The sequence below is a fragment of the Ochotona princeps genome, chromosome 11 (genome assembly GCF_030435755.1).
Source record: "Ochotona princeps isolate mOchPri1 chromosome 11, mOchPri1.hap1, whole genome shotgun sequence".
NCBI lineage: Eukaryota > Metazoa > Chordata > Mammalia > Lagomorpha > Ochotonidae > Ochotona > Ochotona princeps.
This window is the reverse complement of record NC_080842.1, coordinates 40,956,240-40,976,212: the sequence shown is the minus strand read 5'-3', so window position 1 is coordinate 40,976,212 and position 19,973 is coordinate 40,956,240. Positions and strand designations below refer to the sequence as shown.

Genomic DNA, 19,973 nt, shown 5'->3' with positions numbered 1-19,973 from the left:
AAACCTAACTTCATGGCTTTCCTGCTACATAATTGTCCAACCTCTGTTTTGACAACCTACTGCTAGCTATTTACTTAAAATCTTCCTCCATTTCTACTCATTGGGTCTCAGTAGAAGTTTCCCACCTGCATGTGGAAACTCGAGGCAGCATTTATTGGCTACCCTTGGGTATTGGGCCCTATGCCAGCCCTCTTACCTGGGCTGTCTTCTGCGATTTTCTCAGTCTCACAAGATAGGGACTGTCACTGCCCAATTCAGTTGTTCAGCTAACTGAAGTTACCTCTCAGCTTCTTTTCTTTCCTTCCCCAGGTTAAAAATCCCAAGTTTTTTTGTTGTTGTTGTGTTCTGTTTTTTGGTTTTGTTTGTTTCGACTACCTGTATTAGAGATTTGGGAATTTGCAGCATCTTTTGTCATCCAATAGTGTCCATCTTCAATTGGGCTATCTCAAGTTAGTTTGTGCATTAGATGATGTAGGACAGTGTTACTATTAGCCTACTCATTATTAGTAAGTGTTATATATGTTTACCTGTTTATTGGTACAGACCAGGGTTTAATTCCACTTTAAAGATTTTTTTATTATAGACATTTTAACAAATGAGAGAATATTATTCTAAATTTGTAAGTACTCACCACTTAGTTTTATTAAAAAATCAATATTTGGGGCTGTGTGGTACCCTAGTGGCTAAAATCCTCATCTTGCAAGCGCCAGGATCCCATATAGGCACCGATTCTAATCATGGTGGCCTTGCTTCCTATCCAGCACACTGCTTATGTCTTGGGAAAGCAGTGGAAGATGGCCTAAAGCCTGGAGACCCTGCACCTGCACGGGAGACCTGAAGGAGGCTCCTGGCTCCAGCTTAGGTCAGCTCTTGCTGTTGCGGCCACTTGAGTGAATCATCCAGTGGAAGATCTTCCTCTCTGTCTTTCCTCCTCTCTGGATATCTGACTTTCCAATAAAAAAAGTAAATTAAAAAAAAAAAAAAAGATCAGCATTTGACTAATCTCTCACTTACATCTCTGCGTTAGATTATTTTAAAACATATTGCCCTGGCTGTGCAGAAGCAAACACACAAGTGTGTCTGGTGTGGAACTGTGAACTGCACTGTCTGAGCCCTTTTGGCTACTGTGTTCCTTGCTCCCAGGCGTCCGTTTCAAGTACATGGCCTTGCCTTATCCGACACCTCCTGCAACACCCTCTTTCCAAACCTTGTGGCTGGCGTTAGTGCCACTGGGCCTTTTCCCCTCTTCTGTTGAGGAAGTTTGATTTGTTAATAGTCTGCCTCTTTCCAGTCAGGATTGGCTTTTATCTCGCTGTCTCTGTAACTTTGCCTTTCAAATCAAGTAAAATAAATCCTAAAAAAAAAAAAAAAAAAAAAAATGCTCACTTCAGTGAAATTAAACCTTGAGATTATTAGGGATTGGCAAAGAACTGGTCTGGCCCTCATGCTCGTGAAGTTCTTTCGGAACACTGCTGAGCTCAGTTGTTTTTTTGTGTTCCCTGTGGCTCAGCCAATAGACTTGAATGGTCCTGACACAGACCATATGGTCCACAAAAGGCTGAAATACTTTCCACCTGACATGTTATAAAGTTAGCCAGCCCCTGATATCAGAAGCAATATTTCATGCTATCTGTACATAATTGTATTATAAAGTACCTTTTGTGAGCCATTTCCTAGGTGTTGTGCACATTTTTAATTTTTTTTTCACATTTGTAAGTTTTGAGAAGATTAAAAACTTTAAAGTTTTTGATGGGAAATAGCTTAATTGGATGGACAATTTTCCATCACTGTACCTGGTTTTGTGTTTTTACCACTGTATAATCTGAAGCAATAGAAAGATGTACAGGAAAGTAGAGTTAAACAGTAGTTTACTGAGCTAATTTTGAAAAATATATAGTGGAATTTTTTTCCTTATTTTATGTATATGGTTCATTATCAAGGGCAATCACCTTCTGGCACTGAGCCCTGAGAACGCAGTCTGGTATTAATATTGAACTGTCCAAGAAGAAATCTGTAGTTTCTTTTTGTTAGAACAGGCATTTGATTCAGAGAGCAGGGGCCAAAATATCCCTCTCTGATTTTGTGGTAGCATTCTCTGGGTGGGATCTGTTGATTGATCAAGAAATGAAGATGGTGTGCATAGACATAACAGAATTCTGGGCAGGCGTTTGGCCTTAAGGCTGAAGTGCTGGGAAAGAGGCTCACATGGTATACTAAGTGCTTGGCTTTAGCTCCACCTCTGGCTCCCTGCCCCAGCTGCCTGCCTGTGCAGAGCCTGAGTTTCTGCTACTCCAGCAGGAGAGCAGGGTTGATTGGAAGCACTGTGTTAGGGGCGACTGTCAAGTGAGCCACCAGACTGGGGACCTGTCTTCTGTGTGTCTCTTGCACTCTCTTCAAGTACCTGCATAAAAAAATGAGACTTAAAAGAATGGAAAGGAATAGTGAAATTCTGATGCTTTATTTTAATTATGTTGAAGCATGACTGTGTGGCCTTTATTAAGGACTTAGTTTTTTACCCCATAATCAAAGGTCCTGGGTGACTGTAATTTCTCAGTACTTGATGTTTATCCATAGTCAAAGAGGATCTTATCCTGCCATTTTTCTGCCTTAATCCTGAGGCATCCAGTTGTGAAATCAATGTGTGTCCTCGTACATTCTTGTATACGTTCCTATGTCATGTGGTTTAGAACTAGACAGGTACGCATAGAGCTTGAGTGCATGCACAGGCTTTTATCTGTTGATTTCAATTCTTTAACTGATACATGGAAATTGTGTATCTTTTTATAAAAAGGCTTTTTTTTAAATTTTTTTTTAAGGATTTACTTTCTTAAATCAGAGTGACAGAAAAAATGAGAATGGAGAGCCAATGGGCTGGGACAAAGGACCCTGAGATCTGTGCTGAGGGATTTGGGCCTTTGTTCTGGCCTGGCTCTTGGGGAGGGTTAGGGCTGAGTGAAACACAGATACGCGCTCATGGGTGTGGGTTTAATACAAGAAAATAGATTCATTGTTGAATGAGTTCAGGATGTTAGAAATGTTCTAAGAAGGGAAACTGAGAACTTCGTTGTATACTTAATTGCTATTCCTAAAAAACTGTATTTCTAAAATTAAGCAATAATAAATTGATTTTATGTAGTTTGGAAAGATGAGAAAAATGCAGTATTATATAATGCCACATCAGAAGATAGTGTTGTATGAATTATAAATATAGTGAATTGCTATGTGCTGTTATGAGATCTGTTATATCCTGCTGCCTCAGTTGCTGTGGAATTTTTATTTCTTTGACACATTTGCAGGAACGACAGAAACAGCTGGAGAGTCTTGGCATATCCCTGCAGTCTTCAGGAATCAAAGTTGGGGATGACAAATGTTTCCTTGTTAACCTAAATGCCGACCCTGCTCTGAATGAACTTCTGGTCTACTATCTAAAGGTGCGGTCTTGTGCTTTGTTTCTAGTTTCCTGCTACAAAGTAGAGTAATATTTCTTGGTGCTGTTTTAAACTTGGGGGACCATGATAAGTGAAAAAGAAGAAAGATTGCAGGTTGTTTTTATTTAGATACCTGGTGTGTAGGACAACCTTTGGTTCCTCTAGTCAGTTTTCTGTTGTAGTCTTTGATGCTCAACTTAATATGAGAATAATATTCTGACAATAATCTATAACAAATGTAATAACCTATCTACCATATAATGTGATCTGTGCCAGGAACTTAAGGAAGTACCTTGGCAGCATAGAGGATGACTTTTAGGACCAAATGGTTGTGTTAGTAAATGAAAGCTTTTGTGGTTTATGTGAAGCCCATCTTTCCATGAGCTATTTAATTCAAAAGGAAATCCTAAAATTAGAGTTGTTAGGACTAAAAAATAAATAAATCTGAAAAAAAAGATGCAGTTTCTTTCCCCTAATGTGACCAGAGAGATAAAGTTCTAGTGAGTTTCATCTCTAACAAACTAATAATAGGGAAGATTAGGGAAATGGCAGGATTTAATTTCTGAAAAAGACTAAAAAAGTCTAACTGAGTCTGTAGTTTTCTAGTTTTTTCTTATTTGTGTAATTTTGATGAGACTGCTTTGTTAGAAATCTTGCACATTTTTTAAAAGATGTATTTATTTCTACTGGAAAGTCAGATTTATAGAGAGGAGAAACAGAGATTTTCCCGCTACATATCAGCTGGAGCTGAGCTGTTCTGAAACCAGGAGCCAGGAGCTTCTTCCTGGTCTGCCAAGTGGGTGCAGGGTCCCAAGGCTTTGAGTCATCTTTTACTGCTTTGCCAGGCCACAGTCAGGGAGCTAGATGGGAAGTAGAGCAGCCAGAATACGAACTGGTGCCCATATGGGATCCTAGTGCATGCAAGGCTACCAGGATCAATCTTGCATGCTTTGTTCCCTCATGAGTTACACTGAATCTGATACATTCTGTAATGTATACACATTTCAGGTGTTGTTGAGTGGGAGGGAAGTATTCCCTGTTTCTAGTCCAGTCTTCTCTTGGCTGCAGATTCTTCCTTTGCAAATGGATGGAAGTACTTTCTGACCACCTTGTGAGGTTCTTGTAGTATTGGACAAATAGGGGCACTTTATACACAAGAACACATACACATACAAAATATTCAACGTTCCACTTTTTTAAAAAAAGATTTATTTATTTTTATTGAAAAGGTGGATATATATAGGTGAGGAGAGACAGAGAAAGATCTTATATTCAATGGTTCACTCCCCAAGTGGCCGCAACGACTGGAGCTGAGCCAATTTGAAGCCAGGAACCAGGAGCTCTTCCAGGTCTCCCACATGGGTGCAGGGTCCCAAGGCTTTGAGCTGTCCTCAGCTGCTTTCCCAGGTTACAAGCAGGGAGCTGGATAAAAAGTGGTGCCCATACAGGATCCCAGTGCGTGCAAGGTGAGGATTTTAACAACCACACTATTGCACTGGGCCCAACATTCCACTTTCTAGTGTGAGGCTGTGGAGACTCTTTTCTGCCAAGGGTCATTGGATATTTACGATATCATTTGCCATATAAAATTTATCAGCTTAAAAATCAGTCTGCTACAGATGAATTGAATTTTGAATACCATCTGAGGTCACCCTGGCAGGACCAAACCACATAGTTTTGTGGACCTTATATGCCCAGAGGGCCAGATGTTGTCCACCTCTGGATGTGGTACTTATATGCATGCTAGGCTTGTATGGTTTTTTTTTTGTTTGTTTGTTTGTTTTTTAGAATTTAGGCTTGTATGTTAAAAATGATGTACCGTGGCTTCATCTTGTTTGCAAACAATGTTGGTAGCAGGTGGAGCTGCAGTCTCAGCCATGGCTAATCATACTTTGGGAGAGATGCACTGTGAGAATTTGACTTCAGTGCTCTGCCATTTGAATTTCAAAGAACTGGGAGTTCTTTGGGGTGTGATATAGTTCAAATTGGAATACATAATCGTCCCTCTTACACCCCACCCCTCAGGAAAAACCTTGATTCCTAGCTGTTCCTTCACTAAAAAGTTGAACAAAAGAGACTGTTCACAGCGTTCTGGAGAAGAGTGAAAGTATTTCTGGTGTGGAGGTGTTCGGGTTCTGTTCCCGAGTGTGTGGTCAGGCCTGTTTGAGTTTGAGGCAGCCTTGTTCCTTGGGTGCCCGCGCTCGCCCATGGCAGGAATGTGTTCATGACGAAGCACATTCATAAGTGTGCTTTCTGTCCCAGAACAGCTTTCTCTTCAGTGAAGTGATACCATGGTGTGGGGCGGAGGAATCTGGGGGCCACGCTTTTAAAAATGTTACTGCTCTCACATGCTCGAGTCGGTTTAGATGCTGGGCAGATGACTTCGGGTCTTTGGGTGAGTTGAGCTGCCCATCTGTAGAAGAAGACACTGCATTTAGACGTCTCTAAAATTCTTTCTGAGTCCATGTTTTGTGGTTCTTTTAGAATTCAGAGTAGAATTCCCCATTTGCTCTTCCTAGTTTATTTTATACCAGCATCCGTAGGCATTATAGTCATCTACTCCTTAAAGAGACTAAGACACATGCCTGATTAACTTTACCAAGAATATTTAACAGTTTGTGGAGATGGACACTATCCTTTGCATTTTCTTTCAAGATTTATCGGTTTTTATTTGAAAGGAAGAGGTACAGAAAGAAAAGGGCAGAGAGAGAAAGAGATCTCACCTGCTGGTTCACTTCCCAGATGGCAGTAATGGCTGGAGCTGGACCAGTCTGAAGGCAGCAATCAGGAGCTTCTGGGTCTCCCACATGGTTGCAATGGCCCAAGTACTTGGATCATTCTCAACTGCCTTACAGGCCATAAGCAGGGAGCTGGATTGGAACAGCTAGGACATGAGCTGGCATCCGTATAGGATGCTAGCACTATAGGCAGAGGCTTAACCTGTATGCCATGGTGCCAGCCCTTAGTCTGTCCATTTTCCATGAACTTTCTGAAGTACCCAAATATCTAATTTTGATTATTTCATACTTTCATATTATTTAGAAACTTTCTAGGTAGTGTCTTATGCCAGCCCATGATACTTCTGTTTTTCCTTGTTGACATTTTCATTGCAACACTTGGAGTGCAAAAAGTGGAGCTTATAATGCTGATTGAATAACTTAAGCATCTGATAGCAAGAGACAGGGCTGACATTTTGGAACTTGGTATTTCAAATTTTGGTGTGTAGTCCATCACATTGTGATAGATTGAAATCTGAAGTAAGGTTGACATTGTCATTTATGAAGTGATCTTTCTGGTGAGGACCTTGTCTGTCTCTTATTTCTGCAGTGGCTCAGTGTTCAGTTCATAATGATTGCTGAAAATGGTATTGAATGAAAAAGGTAAAATTGTCCTTTGAGAAATTGGGTTGGACCTGTGCATGTTTGAGTTAATATCATGTCTCTGATAATTTTGCAGTTTACTCCATGAAAAAATACTTGACAACCACCTGATATTGTGTCTTAATGTCCATTATTGTGAAAGATAGATGATTCCTATATAAACTGTTATCTAAAGAAGGAGACAGTCTTTGTGTACAGTAAATCGTAGTTTGACTCTAGAGTATAATCAGTTGTTCGGAGAAGGGAGAAATCAAGGACTAGTGGTAGCAGTGGGTGTTGAAAGATGACTTTGTATACAGATGAAGAGAGAATTTCAGACCAAAAAAAGGCTATGTCAGGGTACAGATGTCGACCTGAGCTGCTGCACGTGCTGGGAGTGTGGGTGCAGGAGTTGGCTCCACACTCGGACTCCATTCTAGGGTCAGGTGCAAGGCTTTTGCCACCTTTGGCTGCAAAGGACAGAAAGAATTCCCGAGCATAGGTAGGACTGGGGCCTATAATTCCTCATGGGAAGCAAAGGGATTCTACACAGAACTGGCCCGAGGCAAGTGGAGTGGTTGGGGACATTTTTTGTCTTCCTTAAGTGATCTTGGACCCTTTTTCTCTAGTTTCTTTTTCCCTCTTGGGCCTCCTTTCCACCTTGCTGTTGGTGGTAGGAAAGTTGGAGAGGGGAAAAAAGAGGCAAGAGAAAGTGGAAGCAGGCACAGAGTAGATGCTTTAGGTACCCTTGGCTTCACGAAAGCATTACTGCTATTTATATCCAATGAAGCCTGTCATCCAGGTTAACAAGCTGTGCTCACAGTGAGGGGTAGGCATGAGCCTGAAATGTCCTGGATTGGATACACACTTTGAGGATCTAACAGGTTATCCTGAGGCAATGCTAGATGCCAGCTGCTTGCTGCCTTGCAAACACTGCCACTGTATGTTCAAGAAAAGAAACCTACAGAGAGGAGAAATGAGAATACTATTGTGGAGAGGCCTTTTCATTAACTTGATGTCCCCGAAGAGGTGGGTGTATTTTAGGCACAGAATGGATTGAGAAGGGTGGCAGAAAATAGGAAAGAATTGTCTCCCACTGGGCCTGAGGAAATGCTAAGGGAGTGGAGGAAAATGAATACTTATTTATCTCCCTTCTTTAAAAAAATATTTATTTTTACTGGTGAGGCAGTTTTACAGAGAGGAGAGACAGAGAAAGATCTTTCATCCACTGGTTCACTTCCCAAATTGCTGCAAGGCTGGAACTGAGCTGATGTGAAGCCATGGGCCTCTCTGGGTCTTCTGTGTAGGTGCAGGGTCCCAAGACTTTTTGGACCATCCCTCACTGCTTTTTCAGACAACAAACAGGGAGCTTGATGGAAAGTGGAGCATCCAGGACATGAACTGATGCCCTTATGGGATGCTGGTGCTTACAGGCAGAGGATTAGCTAAATGAGCCATTGTACCAGCTCCCATTTATCTTCTAATTTTTGTTTAATGCCTATGTTCCAGGCCTGTGTAAATGCTTGGAAAACAATGGGGAGTGACACAGGTTGTCTTGCACATTCACAGAGTTTCTGTGCTAGCTGTGAAAGTGGATAGTTAACCTCAAACAGTGTCATGGAAGGAGTTAATTTGACTAGTGCAACAGTGATTGGGTACTGGTTCCTACTGTGGGTTCAGGAAACACCTCTCTGAGGATGTGACATTGGAAGCTGAAGTAGAAGTGGTACAAAATAACATTTCAGATGGGAGAATAGCCAGTGGAATTCAAGATGAGTTCACTGTACTAAAAGGCCAGAGAAAGACCTCTGTGAAGACGTAGTTAGGAGGCTGCTGCGTTGACCCAGGGAAGAGCTCCAGGAGGCTGTGGGAGTAGAAGTGGGAAAATGAGCTGATTTTTAGACTGTTTTTGGAGGTAGAATCTGTAAGGATTCCTTGACTGACACAAGGTTAGGAGTAGGCTGATCAGGGAAGGAGAAAAGACTCCAGGTAATGTCTAAGCTTTGTAGCCTACTGATTAGGTGGTGGTGAAGCCGTTGTCGTTGGGGAACAGAGTAGAGTATTTATTGGATCAGGAAAGATGAGAGTTAAGAGTTGTATTTTGGCACTGATTCCCTTAGAAATGTCTTTAAATATCCATACTGTATCAAATAGGAAAGAATAATGGTGCCTGGGACTGGGAGAATGGTAATGGAAGTGGAAAACCAGAACTAAAGTCTGTAGCTTTTGGTTGGTGACATAGGTTTAGTTTATATTTAAAGCCGCCAGAGTGGCTGAATTCATGTGAATGGGGTGGCAGACTATTTCCTGACCCCAGATACCTTCTTATTTGTGTGTGGCCCAGAAGCTTAGAATTGTTTTTCCTTTGTTAAATGATTTAAGGATGATGTCTTGGACGTGCGAAAGTTGCATGAAATCCAAAACCTAGTGTTCATATGTAAAATTGTATTGAACTGCAGCTATAAGCTATACTTAATGATTTACATGTTTTCTGTTTGGTTTTTGCACTGTGAAGATGGATTTGCGTAAGTTATGAGTAAGTCCCTGAAAAAATTCCCTACTTGCCAGAATTGCACCTGATCTGGCTGGATAGAAATGCAAGGATTCCTAAGAATTCATCTCAGGACCTGTCAACATTCAGTCATATTTGGGCAGTTGAAGATTGAAGTGTAAGGGGGTATAACGGTTAATGGATGTAACATCAGTTATAACATCAGTTTTTTCCATTAAGGATAAGTGTGTTAGCTTCCAAAAACAGGGGCTTAAAGAGTTAAGTAGTTGGTAATCTTAATGTAAGAACGTATTTATTAAATCATTTGTGAGATTAGGGGAGACCATGATATTAAGTAATTAGTTTTGCTAACACTTATATTTGAATAGTTTTTACCTTTGTAGTTGACAAATTTTGATTTAGAACAGGTAAGTGATGTACAGCTTAAATAACTAGCTAAAAAAATCAGTATGTTTGATAAATCGTTGATAGATCATGCTTTGGAGTGGTATATAATATTTGTAATCAAGATTGTGGTAGAAAAAGAGTTATAGTATAGATACAAATGTAAAATTATAATTTCTAAAAAAGTTATTTAGTTGAAAAATGACGGAGGGAAGGGAAAAGGAGAGAGAAAGCAAAATAATATTAATTTCTATGATCTGCTGGTTCACTTTCTAATCTGCTGCAATGGCAGGAGACAGGCCAGGCTGAAACCAGGAGCCTGGAACTCTCTCTGGATCTTTCAAGGGATGGCAGGGGCCCACATAATTGAACCATTATCCCAGTGCTCATTGGCAGGGAGTTGAATAATAAGTGGAGCAGCCAGGACTTAAATCAGTGCCCCAATATTGGATACTGACTCCACAAATGGTGGCTAAACTCACTGTACCACAATGCTAGCTCCTAGTTTTAAGTGAAAAAATACAACTTAACTTTATGCATTATTTCTTATAAGAAAATGTAATCAATTTGAATTTCAGAGAAAGAGGTTCTTCCTACCATTTTATATGCTATTACATTTTTTAGCTAATAGATTGATGTAAGAGGACTCAGATGGCTTTAGTTCGGGTACATGTAATAATGCATTATTGATGAGTGAATTTGATTCTTTCTCAGGAACACACATTGATAGGGTCAGCAAATTCCCAAGATATCCAACTGTGTGGAATGGGAATTCTTCCTGAACATTGTATTATAGACATTACACCAGAAGGACAGGTTATGCTGACTCCTCAAAAGAATACCAGGTAATGTATTGAATTAGTATTAATGTCACAATAAGTTTTACATTTTGTTGGTTTTTGTGAAAGGCAGAGAGACAAAGAGACAGAGATCTTCTGTCCACTTGTTTATTCCCTTGATTGTCTGCATCAGCCAAGGCTAGGCCAGGTGAAGCTAGGAATGGACACTCAGTCCAGCTTTTCCATGTGGGTGGCAGGAAACCCAGCTGCTCGAGCCATCACTGTTGTCTTCCAAGATATGGAGTAGCAGGATACTGGAATTGAGAATAGAATTGGAATTCAAACCAGCCACTATGGTATGGGATGCGTGTGTCTCAAGTAACTGTATCAAACACTTATTGTTGTTGCCATGATTTGTAACAGGAAGAAATTACTCCTTGTGGGTGGAATAGGAGATGTTTTGCCCTCATTTGCTGTTGTTTTTAAGTTCATTTAAGACATCCGGTGGGTGGCGAGTGCCTTTATATTTAGCTTTTGAGCATCTCCCATTACCTATTCCTGCCTTCTGTACTATCTAACAAGACCCTGCTTAGGCCTGGAACAAGCTTTGGTTAGAATTCCTGTAAGCTGCTTCCTGATCTACTCACTGCATAACTGGAAGAGTTTCTTTTGTTTTTGGTTAAAAAAAAAAATCCCTTGTTCTTTTCCTCTGTGTCTGCCATGCTTTGGTTTGCTAACTCCTGTTTGACCTTCCAGGTTAAGCTCCGTCCTTCCCTACCTTGGAGAGTTCCCTGCTTAGTGTGCATTGAGTGCCCTTCCCTGTAGTCTTTATGCTTCCTGCTAGGTTAACACCTGTTGTGTTCTGACCTGTTAACTGATATTACCCATTCGGCCATGAACTCCTTGAGGACAAGTCCTTTCTTGTTTGATTATCTGTCCCTACTAACATGTAGGTGATCAGTATACAGTACATGGATGAACAGATGTAGTATTTTATATAATTTCTGATTTTCATAATTTCTTTTGCCATTGTATTTCTATGAGATTATTAACAATCTATTATAAAACTGGAATACATGTCTTGTAACTGATAAAAATGATGGTTAACTGAATTACCTCGGTCTTCTATGTGTTGACTTTTTAATTCTATGATATAAAAAGCAAAGTCTTATGTCTAGATGAAATCATCTGTGATTTCATCCATAAATCTTGCTCCAGATACTTGGTAAAGCATACAAGCGAGGAAGCACAAAGGGTGGCAGCTGACCTGGCCCTCGTATCAGGCCCTGCTGCTGCTTTGTCAGGTTCAGTCACAAATGCTTTCAAGTACTTAATCCTAGGAGTGTTTAGTGTATAGGAACACCTGCCTTTTAGACCCTCTCTGAAGTTATTTGGCAAAGCCCACATCTTTCTCTGTCTCTTTCATTGAGTTGCCCCAGACTCCTCAGGTTGAGTCTTGGTGCTTGGTAGGAGTAGTAAACCCAGCTTGTTCAACTGCAGGAATATTCCTAGGGTACTTGATTGGAGGACATTGACACTGTTTTAAAAATTCTGATTGTCAAGTCAAGATAACCATTGCTGCCAGTTGGTTTCCTCAGAGTGGCAAAGTGAAAGGTTTTGTGGGTCCACATTTGAGTCTGAAATGTCTGTTTCTGTAGATTAGATCTTCCTCATATGTTAGTATGTGTTAAATGTTTTTTGTGTACTTCTCATTTTGTCGCCTGAAATATCAACATATGCTTGTGGTCAAAACTTTAAAAAATTAGAGATTTATTGCTTAACTGAGGGATTTAATTTTTTAAATTAAATTCTCAGATGAAATATTTGATTTTTTAAAATTGTGAATATATGGCAACAAATATTCTGGTTACTACCAGTGATATTTGGTACCACTATTTTACTTTGTGCTAAAGCATTAGTCTTAACAGTCTGCATAAGCATCAACAGAGGAGCCTAATAACCTTAATGTTATTATGGTTTTTGTCTTGGAGCCACCATGTATATTACACTGTAAGTGATGTATATTCATAATCTATAATATATACTACCTATTTACTAAGCATGGATCTTTAAACATGTTGATGTTGCTGCTGTTATTAAATTTCTCATTAAATTTGGGAAATTTGTGTCCTAAATGCTGAAATCTTGTGATTTTTAGCAGGTTCCTTCCATCATACTATATGACTGTAATTTCTGGTTTTACTTTGAGAAACAGAATTATAGGAGCATAAAAATCAGTTACTGTTAGTGTTACAAAATTCAAATCTAGATAGGAAGTAATCTTTGTTACTTTGTATGCATATACATAAAACTCATGAGTTGTTTTAAGCCACCTAAGTGATTTATTATAGCTTTATTGAATTTAAAATAAGATACTGAATGCTGAGGGGATCAACATCCTTTACAGAGGAAATGGAAACCCAGCTGGACTTGGATTGCTGAGTAACATTTGGATGGATGAAAGAGGGATAGGAGCCTTATTCCAGTAAGTCAGGATTTGGAAGACAAGATGATCATGTTCAGTATACAGAAAATCCTAGAAACTGAGCTTCGACTATAACAGGGAAGGGAGAAGTTGAACAAGCTTTCCTGGGTAGGGCCTACACTGTTGCAGTTGGTCCTGGTATCCTGTGTCTTAGTGAAGGAGTAGTTCAGCACAGGGAAAGTACGAGGAGAAAGATTGTAAAAGTTTTATAGTTACAAGCACGATTTTTCATTTATTTCCTACCCTTTAAATTCTTCCCTAATTGCATTCTACCTACTATTTCTGGTCTTAAAATCTGTTGGAGTCCAGGCAAGCAGCCCTGTGGAACTGACACATACTCTTTCTGTTGGGAGAATGTGACTTACTTTCTGTGCTTTAGGACGCACAGAACAAATGAATCTGGATTTTGTTTCTCAATACTGGTATCTGTAGATATTTCTAGAGTCCATTTGTTTGGGACACTATATAAATGGGACATACATGGTTCAGTTGCATGTATACTGTTACCAGGTTTTTGTTATTGGCTGTAGTGGTCCCATCTTTACTCCTTTATGTATGAATTACTTTAAAAAATTATAATTGGGATTAGAAGATGAATTTATTTTGTAACAATTTTTGTTTGAAATCCCAATGTTTTCCATAAACTCTTTGGAGAACCTCTCGTACAGCATAGCACGTTTATAACTTTGAAGTTTGGTGGATATTGATCTCTAATACATAGCACTGTAAGCAATTTGGATGTAAGTTATATAACATGTAGAAGCTTGAAAAGGGGAAGATAAACTGAAACTTACTATTCTGAGCATTTTGGATCAGTCAGCAAAGAAATAGATGCAAATGTTAAAATTTTCTAAGCTCAGGTTTAGTTTTTCTGTGATGACTATACCTCTATATAATATTGGAACATGGCAGCAGAAGGCATGATACTTGTTGCTCACACTTCACCTTCTCTTCCCCACAGAACATGTGTAAATGGCTCTTCGGTCTCCAGTCCAATTCAGCTGCACCATGGGGACAGGATATTGTGGGGAAACAACCATTTCTTCAGGTAGGAAGACCTGAGAAAGGAACATTATTGAAATACAAGAATACGTATTTATAAACCTTATAAGACAATATGTTGTATGAGTATATGTATGTTGTATGTATGTTTTATGTTTGCTCACTACATAGCTGTGGTCTAAATCTTAGCATAGGAGCTGTGTGCTCAGAACAAATATTGAGTCTACTTACATGTTTTTTCCTTTTTATTTTCCAGTGAAAGATGAGTCATCTGGTCATAGAATTCATAAATTCTTTTTGCACAAGTCTCTTTTTAATTTATTGTTTTTTTCTTTTTACTGAAAGGTGGTTGTACTTTTACTCTCATTATCTATAACATAAAATGGTTATTTATTTTAGGAGTATTTTGAGCTGCAAACTATGTCAAACTTGACCATCATGAGTTAAGCAGATTGTTTTTGTTTTCCAACAGAACAGAAAACCCAAAGGAAGGTGGTGATTAGCTTTGACTAAAATTCTCAAAAATGCTATGGTTGAAGGCCTGTTGGTGTCTAGGCATGTCCCTGTAGCATGAAGGTGGCCACGCCACTCAAAAGTCAATGCAGCATTCAGACACATGACAAGAAAGAGAGAATGCTGGCATTCCCTGCAGCCCATTCAAAAAGTAAAGGTAGATGTGTTTCTGGAGTGCTCAGCAATGTTGAGCTTACTTACCTCCCCTTTGTTGGAATTTGCCTCTTAGCTGCCAGAGAGGCTGTGAAAGAATATTCTGTGAGACTGCACACATTGTTTCCTGAATAAAATGTGGGAATTTGTTGTGTTGGGAAAGCCAAGGCAGGCTGGATTTTGTCTAGGAGTTAAGTCTTGTTTGTTTTGCTGACAGTGGTCAGTGTGTTTCCTGTGTCAAAATGACTTGACTTACAGGCAGAAGTCTTTGTAGGCCAGATAGTGTTTTGACTGTTGAGAATAGGGTGGATGAGTGCAAAAAACTTAGAAAATTTCTTTTTTTTTTTTCTCTTCCTAAATTTAATCAAGTATCATTTGTGTAGCCTAATACTCAAAACCTTCATGGTTTGAGCTAAATTGATCTCCCCAGCTTTCTCTCCGAACTGCTGTTTTGTAAATTTTGTGTAGCTCCGTGTGGTTTTTCCCAGTTTCTCCAGAAACTGAGCATTCCTAGTTTCCCGTGTTATTTCCTCTGTCCTACTTCTGTTTATCCTTTCTTACTGTGGTCCTGAAGTAGTGCTCAGCTTTTCCTTACCCTTGACTTATGATGCCTGCCTGGCCTATGCCATACTTCTGTTATAGTTATTTGCATACAAGGGTTTTAGTTCTATTATCATAATGTGGAGTTACTGAGTTACAGCAGTTGCCTTGTACTTCTGTGATATTTCTTTGGCATCTAGCAAATGACAGTATTTAATGACTGGATTAAATAAGTCCCTACTTTGATTTTGAAAATATTTTTTTTCCCCACCAAGACTCAATTTGCCTAAAAAGAAGAAGAAACTAGAACGAGAGGATGAGGAGCAAGATGTATCCCCAAAGAACGACAACAGTTCTGAGCAGCTGGATGTGGATGGGGACTCCTCCAGTGAGGTGTCCAGTGAGATTAACTTCAATTTTGAATATGCACAGATGGAGGTCACCATGAAGGCCTTGGGCAGTAACGGTAAGCAAGTCTTCAGTGCATTGCTGAGTCTTCTCAAGTTGGTCTCTCTACTCTATGGTGTGTGTGTGTGTGTATTCTGCTTTACAAAATTACGGAAAGTTTTATTTGGCCTTCATTGTCCGATCACTGCTAACTTTATTGTCATTGATACAGTTTATCGAACTTGAAACTCGACTACCACTGGTTTGCTCTTGTGATTTCATAATTGTGTATGTTACATCCTGTAGATCTGCCTTTTCTGTATGGATGGCAGGATATAATTCAGAATAGGTAGTGTAGGGCCCGGTGGCGTGGCCTAGCGGCTTAAAGTCCTCGCCTTGAAAGCCCCGGGATCCCATATCGGTGCCAGTTCTAATCCCAGCAGCTCCACTTCCCATCCAGCTCCCTGCTTGTGGCCTGGGAAAGCAGTTGAGGACGGCCCAATGCTTTGGGACCCTGCACCCGCGTGGGAGACCTGGAAGAGGTTCCTGGTTCCCGGCTTCGGATCGGCGCGCACCGGCCGTTGCGGCTCACTTGGGGAGTGAATCATCGGACGGAAGATCTTCCTCTCTGTCTCTCCTCCTTTCTCTGTATATCTGACTTGTAATAAAAATAAATAAATCTTCTAAAAAAAAGAGAATAGGTAGTGTAAGTCATTGGAAGTAAGGAAAGTTGAGTGTGTTCTGCATTAATGCTAAGAGAATTTATGTGTCTTTTTTTAAAATGTGTTTAGATCCAATGCAGTCCATATTGAACAGCCTGGAGCAGCAGCATGAAGAAGAGAAGCGCTCTGCACTCGAGCGCCAGCGGCTGATGTACGAGCACGAGCTGGAGCAGCTCCGGCGCAGGCTGTCCCCCGAGAAGCAGAACTGCCGCAGCATGGACAGGCTCTCGCTGCACTCGCCCAGCGCTCAGCAGCGCTTGAAGCAGTGGTCTGAGGAGAGGTGGGCAGGTGGTGGGGTTTCTGTGCTTCAACTTTAACCCGCCTGGGAAGGGTAACCATTGGGGATGCAAAGTAGGATTGACTTTTGGAGGAACCAGTGTAAAAAAGTGTCACAGCCAGGAATCACTTTGCAGTAGGAGTTGTCAGTTTATCTTGATTTATTGAAAAGTGTTCTTGCTAGGTGCTGCCTTGTTTTTGGTTTGTGTGGCTTTTGGGTTTGAATTAAGAAGTGTTCCTTATCATTGTATTATGCTTTAGGTTTTCAAGCTTGGGTAGATGCTTTTTTTTTTAAAGAAAAAAATCGGTTATCTGGACTGATTAGCTCAGGTAGGTAAAGCACGGTGCTAATGAGATGGAGTTGGCAAGTTTGTTCTCTACATGGACTAATTAGCATTGCACTAAAATGCTGATTCCATGTTTGCAGACTGTACTTCACTAACCCCATGCTGCTTAAAAGTCTGGGCAGCAGCCAGGCAACAGCATCCCTATTACCTGAAGATGGTTGGAATGCAGATTAGACCTACTTGGTTATAATCTTGATTTATCAAGATTCTCCAGGTGATTTGCATACTTAATCAAGTTTGCAAAGCCTTATCCTGAGCTATGGCCAGCTTGTTACACAGTCTGCTGATGCTGATGACCTAGGCCAGATGCAAATGTGTGCATGGGTCGGTGTCAGTGCTGTAGTCTGTGTAGGACAGTTGTAGAATTTGGGTTGTGCTTCAGTATTAGCATATTATTAACATAATTTTCTGATGTGTTGCTATGTGTGTTCTTCACTTCTGCCTCCCCACCTTATTTATTTATTTATTTTTAAAGAGAGGCAATGTTGAATAACAGCCTGATGCGGCTGAGGGAGCAAATTGTGAAAGCTAATCTGCTAGTGAGAGAAGCTAGTTACATTGCAGAAGAACTGGACAAAAGAACAGAATATAAAGTTACTCTACAGATTCCAGCCTCCAGCCTGGATGCCAACAGGAAGGTGAGATTGGCATTGATTGATGAGACACAGATGTTGTTGGGTACCATTGCTTTATGTCTACATAATGATTGAAGTGCCTGTGGAGTTGATTTTTGGTCTTGTCTAAACCCATAAGTCTGTCTCATTTTGTGATTGTCATTATTTTTCTCAAGCAGAATTTACTTTTTAATTCTCTACCGTTGTGCATATATGAAAGAACTTTTAAAAGTTCATAGAAAGTGCAATTGAAAGACAAAAGCTTGTTTTAGTGTGAGAATTTTGAGATCTGTGCATAATTTTTTTTTAATATGCATTTTCACAAACTTTTTGTAGCTCCCTTGTATATATTTTATCTATTAGAATCTGCTGTCTCTTCTGATCCTACCAGTGACCTTTGGCTCAAATCTTGATTCACATGAGTTTAAGTTGATTGTGTGGGCCTGGTGCGGTGGCCTAGTGGCTAAAGTCCTCACCTTGAATGCACCAGCATCCCATATGGGTTCTAATTCTGTTGGCCCCGCTTCCCGTCCAGCTTCCTGCCTGTAATGTGGGAAAGCAGTTGAGGATGGCCCAAAGTCTTGGGATCCTGCACCCACGCAGGGGACCCCGAAGAGGCTCCTGGCTTCAGATTGGCTCAGCTCCAGCCCTTGTGGTCACTTGGGGGCTGAATCATCTGACGGAAGATTGTCCCTCTCTGTCTCTCCTCCTCTCAGATTTGGACTTTGCAATAAATTATTTGTGGCTGTGAAGTGTCTTTTGGTTAATGTTGCCGAAGTGCTTGGCCCCTTTGTTCTGTTACAAGGTCACAAGCTACTCCTACCGTCCTGGAGTTGTGTTGAGGGGACTAATTGTGCTCACTATGCTGGTGCAGGTTCATCCCGGCTTGGCATTCTCCTCCGGAAGAGCTGCTACCCACATTCCCTGCTGAGGTTTTCATAGCTGGTTACTAACCGGCTGATGGACCTTTACAGTACCTAAGAATGCTGATTTTTTTTTTCTTTTACCTTAGAATTCTTGGATATCTGTATCGTTATGTAGATTTTCTTTGAAAATGACTATAGGTAAAATATTAATGAAACATTGATGCATTTCACAATTCTCCTGAGTTCTGAGCAGACTTTCAGAGGGTTGATTAACAAGCCAGTACATGTAAAGTGATTAGATGAGTATTTCTCTCTTTGGAAGAGATGTATAGCTGCATTTTAATTTCTTTTTTATGCTTGAATTAACAAAAATTGAATGTTAAAATCACATTGCTTGTGCAAGTTGGAAAGACTGCAGTGGAATCTGGTTCTTTTGTGGTGACATTACTGTGTAAAGGAGTCAGTGTTCTTGAGCACAGGTACTTCTTAAGCATCTCTGTTCTGTGTGGTTCTTGCTAATTTCAGTCCATTCAAGCTGTTGTCAGTTGTTAGCATCCATGTGAGTGGATAAGTGGAACGCCTCAGAGTTGACACTTCGAAGCCTTTTGTGTTGTACACTCCAGGAAGGTACAACCTGTTTTTTAAAAAAGATGAATAATTCATGCCTTTGTAGGGTCAAGTACAGCCACGTAGCCTGTAGACTTCTGCTGGCCTGTGTTGCTTACAACCTCTTTATCCCACTGATAAACAGTGGTTGTACCATGGCCTTTATCAAATAGTTTTTGAAATTTTTTTTAAAAAATGTTTTGAGTGACATGTAATGCTTGTACATTGTCATGGGATACAGGGCAATAGTTCACTTGTTGTATACAATGTGTGTAAATCAATCAAACCAGGCAACATTCCTTTGAATTTCCATTTCTTGGGCTAGGAACTTGTGGACTTCTCTGAGTGAAATTTTTATTTCAACTTAACATTAAACGTGGCCTGATGCTTTGTGTTTTAATTGTATATCCAGTTACTGTAAAGATATGTGTAAGTCTGTACATAAATGTAAGATTGATTATAGTTGGCTAAGAAGGCATTGTGTTACAGTTTGCAAGATGTACAGGCAGCTGTGAAGTTCTTTGGCTGGTGGGCGTGGGATGTTCTCTGACTCCCACAGGGGGATACAGCTTCATGCTCCACTCAGACCCTCTGTGTCTTTGCAGCGAGGCTCTCTGCTCAGTGAGCCTGCCATCCAAGTGAGAAGAAAAGGAAAAGGAAAGCAGATTTGGTCTTTGGAAAAACTGGACAACAGGTTGTTGGATATGAGAGACCTTTATCAGGAGTGGAAAGAATGTGAAGAAGATACACCTGTAAGTAACTTATGGAACATTCTACCTGGCAGTCACATAAGGAACCAGATTGGCACAGCCCACACAGTCCAGCAGGGGCAGGTTCAATTACTTATCTACAACTGTAATCCAGTTTCTAGACAATTTCTTGTAATTCTCTAGGTTGTGTGGCCAGTTAAGACTTTGAGTAACTTGTCCTGCTGCTATCTTTTGTTTTTCTTGTTTGTGGTGGTCTGTTCTGCTTCTGCTGGTGTGTGTGTGTGTGTGTG

The 19,973-nt window shown here is 40.3% G+C and overlaps 1 protein-coding gene across 3 annotated transcripts in view; it reads left to right on the top strand.

Moving 5' to 3' along the window:
• The window catches only part of KIF13B (kinesin family member 13B), a 181,148-nt gene that overhangs the window by 95,520 nt on the left and 65,655 nt on the right, over window positions 1-19,973 (top strand). For all 3 annotated transcript variants that reach the window (XM_058670086.1, XM_058670084.1, XM_058670085.1), the window contains 7 exons: window positions 3,297-3,431; window positions 10,398-10,528; window positions 13,909-13,995; window positions 15,431-15,621; window positions 16,334-16,544; window positions 17,363-17,525; window positions 19,579-19,725. In XM_058670086.1, coding sequence (XP_058526069.1) covers window positions 3,297-3,431; window positions 10,398-10,528; window positions 13,909-13,995; window positions 15,431-15,621; window positions 16,334-16,544; window positions 17,363-17,525; window positions 19,579-19,725 — 1,065 coding nt within the window. The remainder of the gene's footprint in view (window positions 1-3,296; window positions 3,432-10,397; window positions 10,529-13,908; window positions 13,996-15,430; window positions 15,622-16,333; window positions 16,545-17,362; window positions 17,526-19,578; window positions 19,726-19,973) is intronic.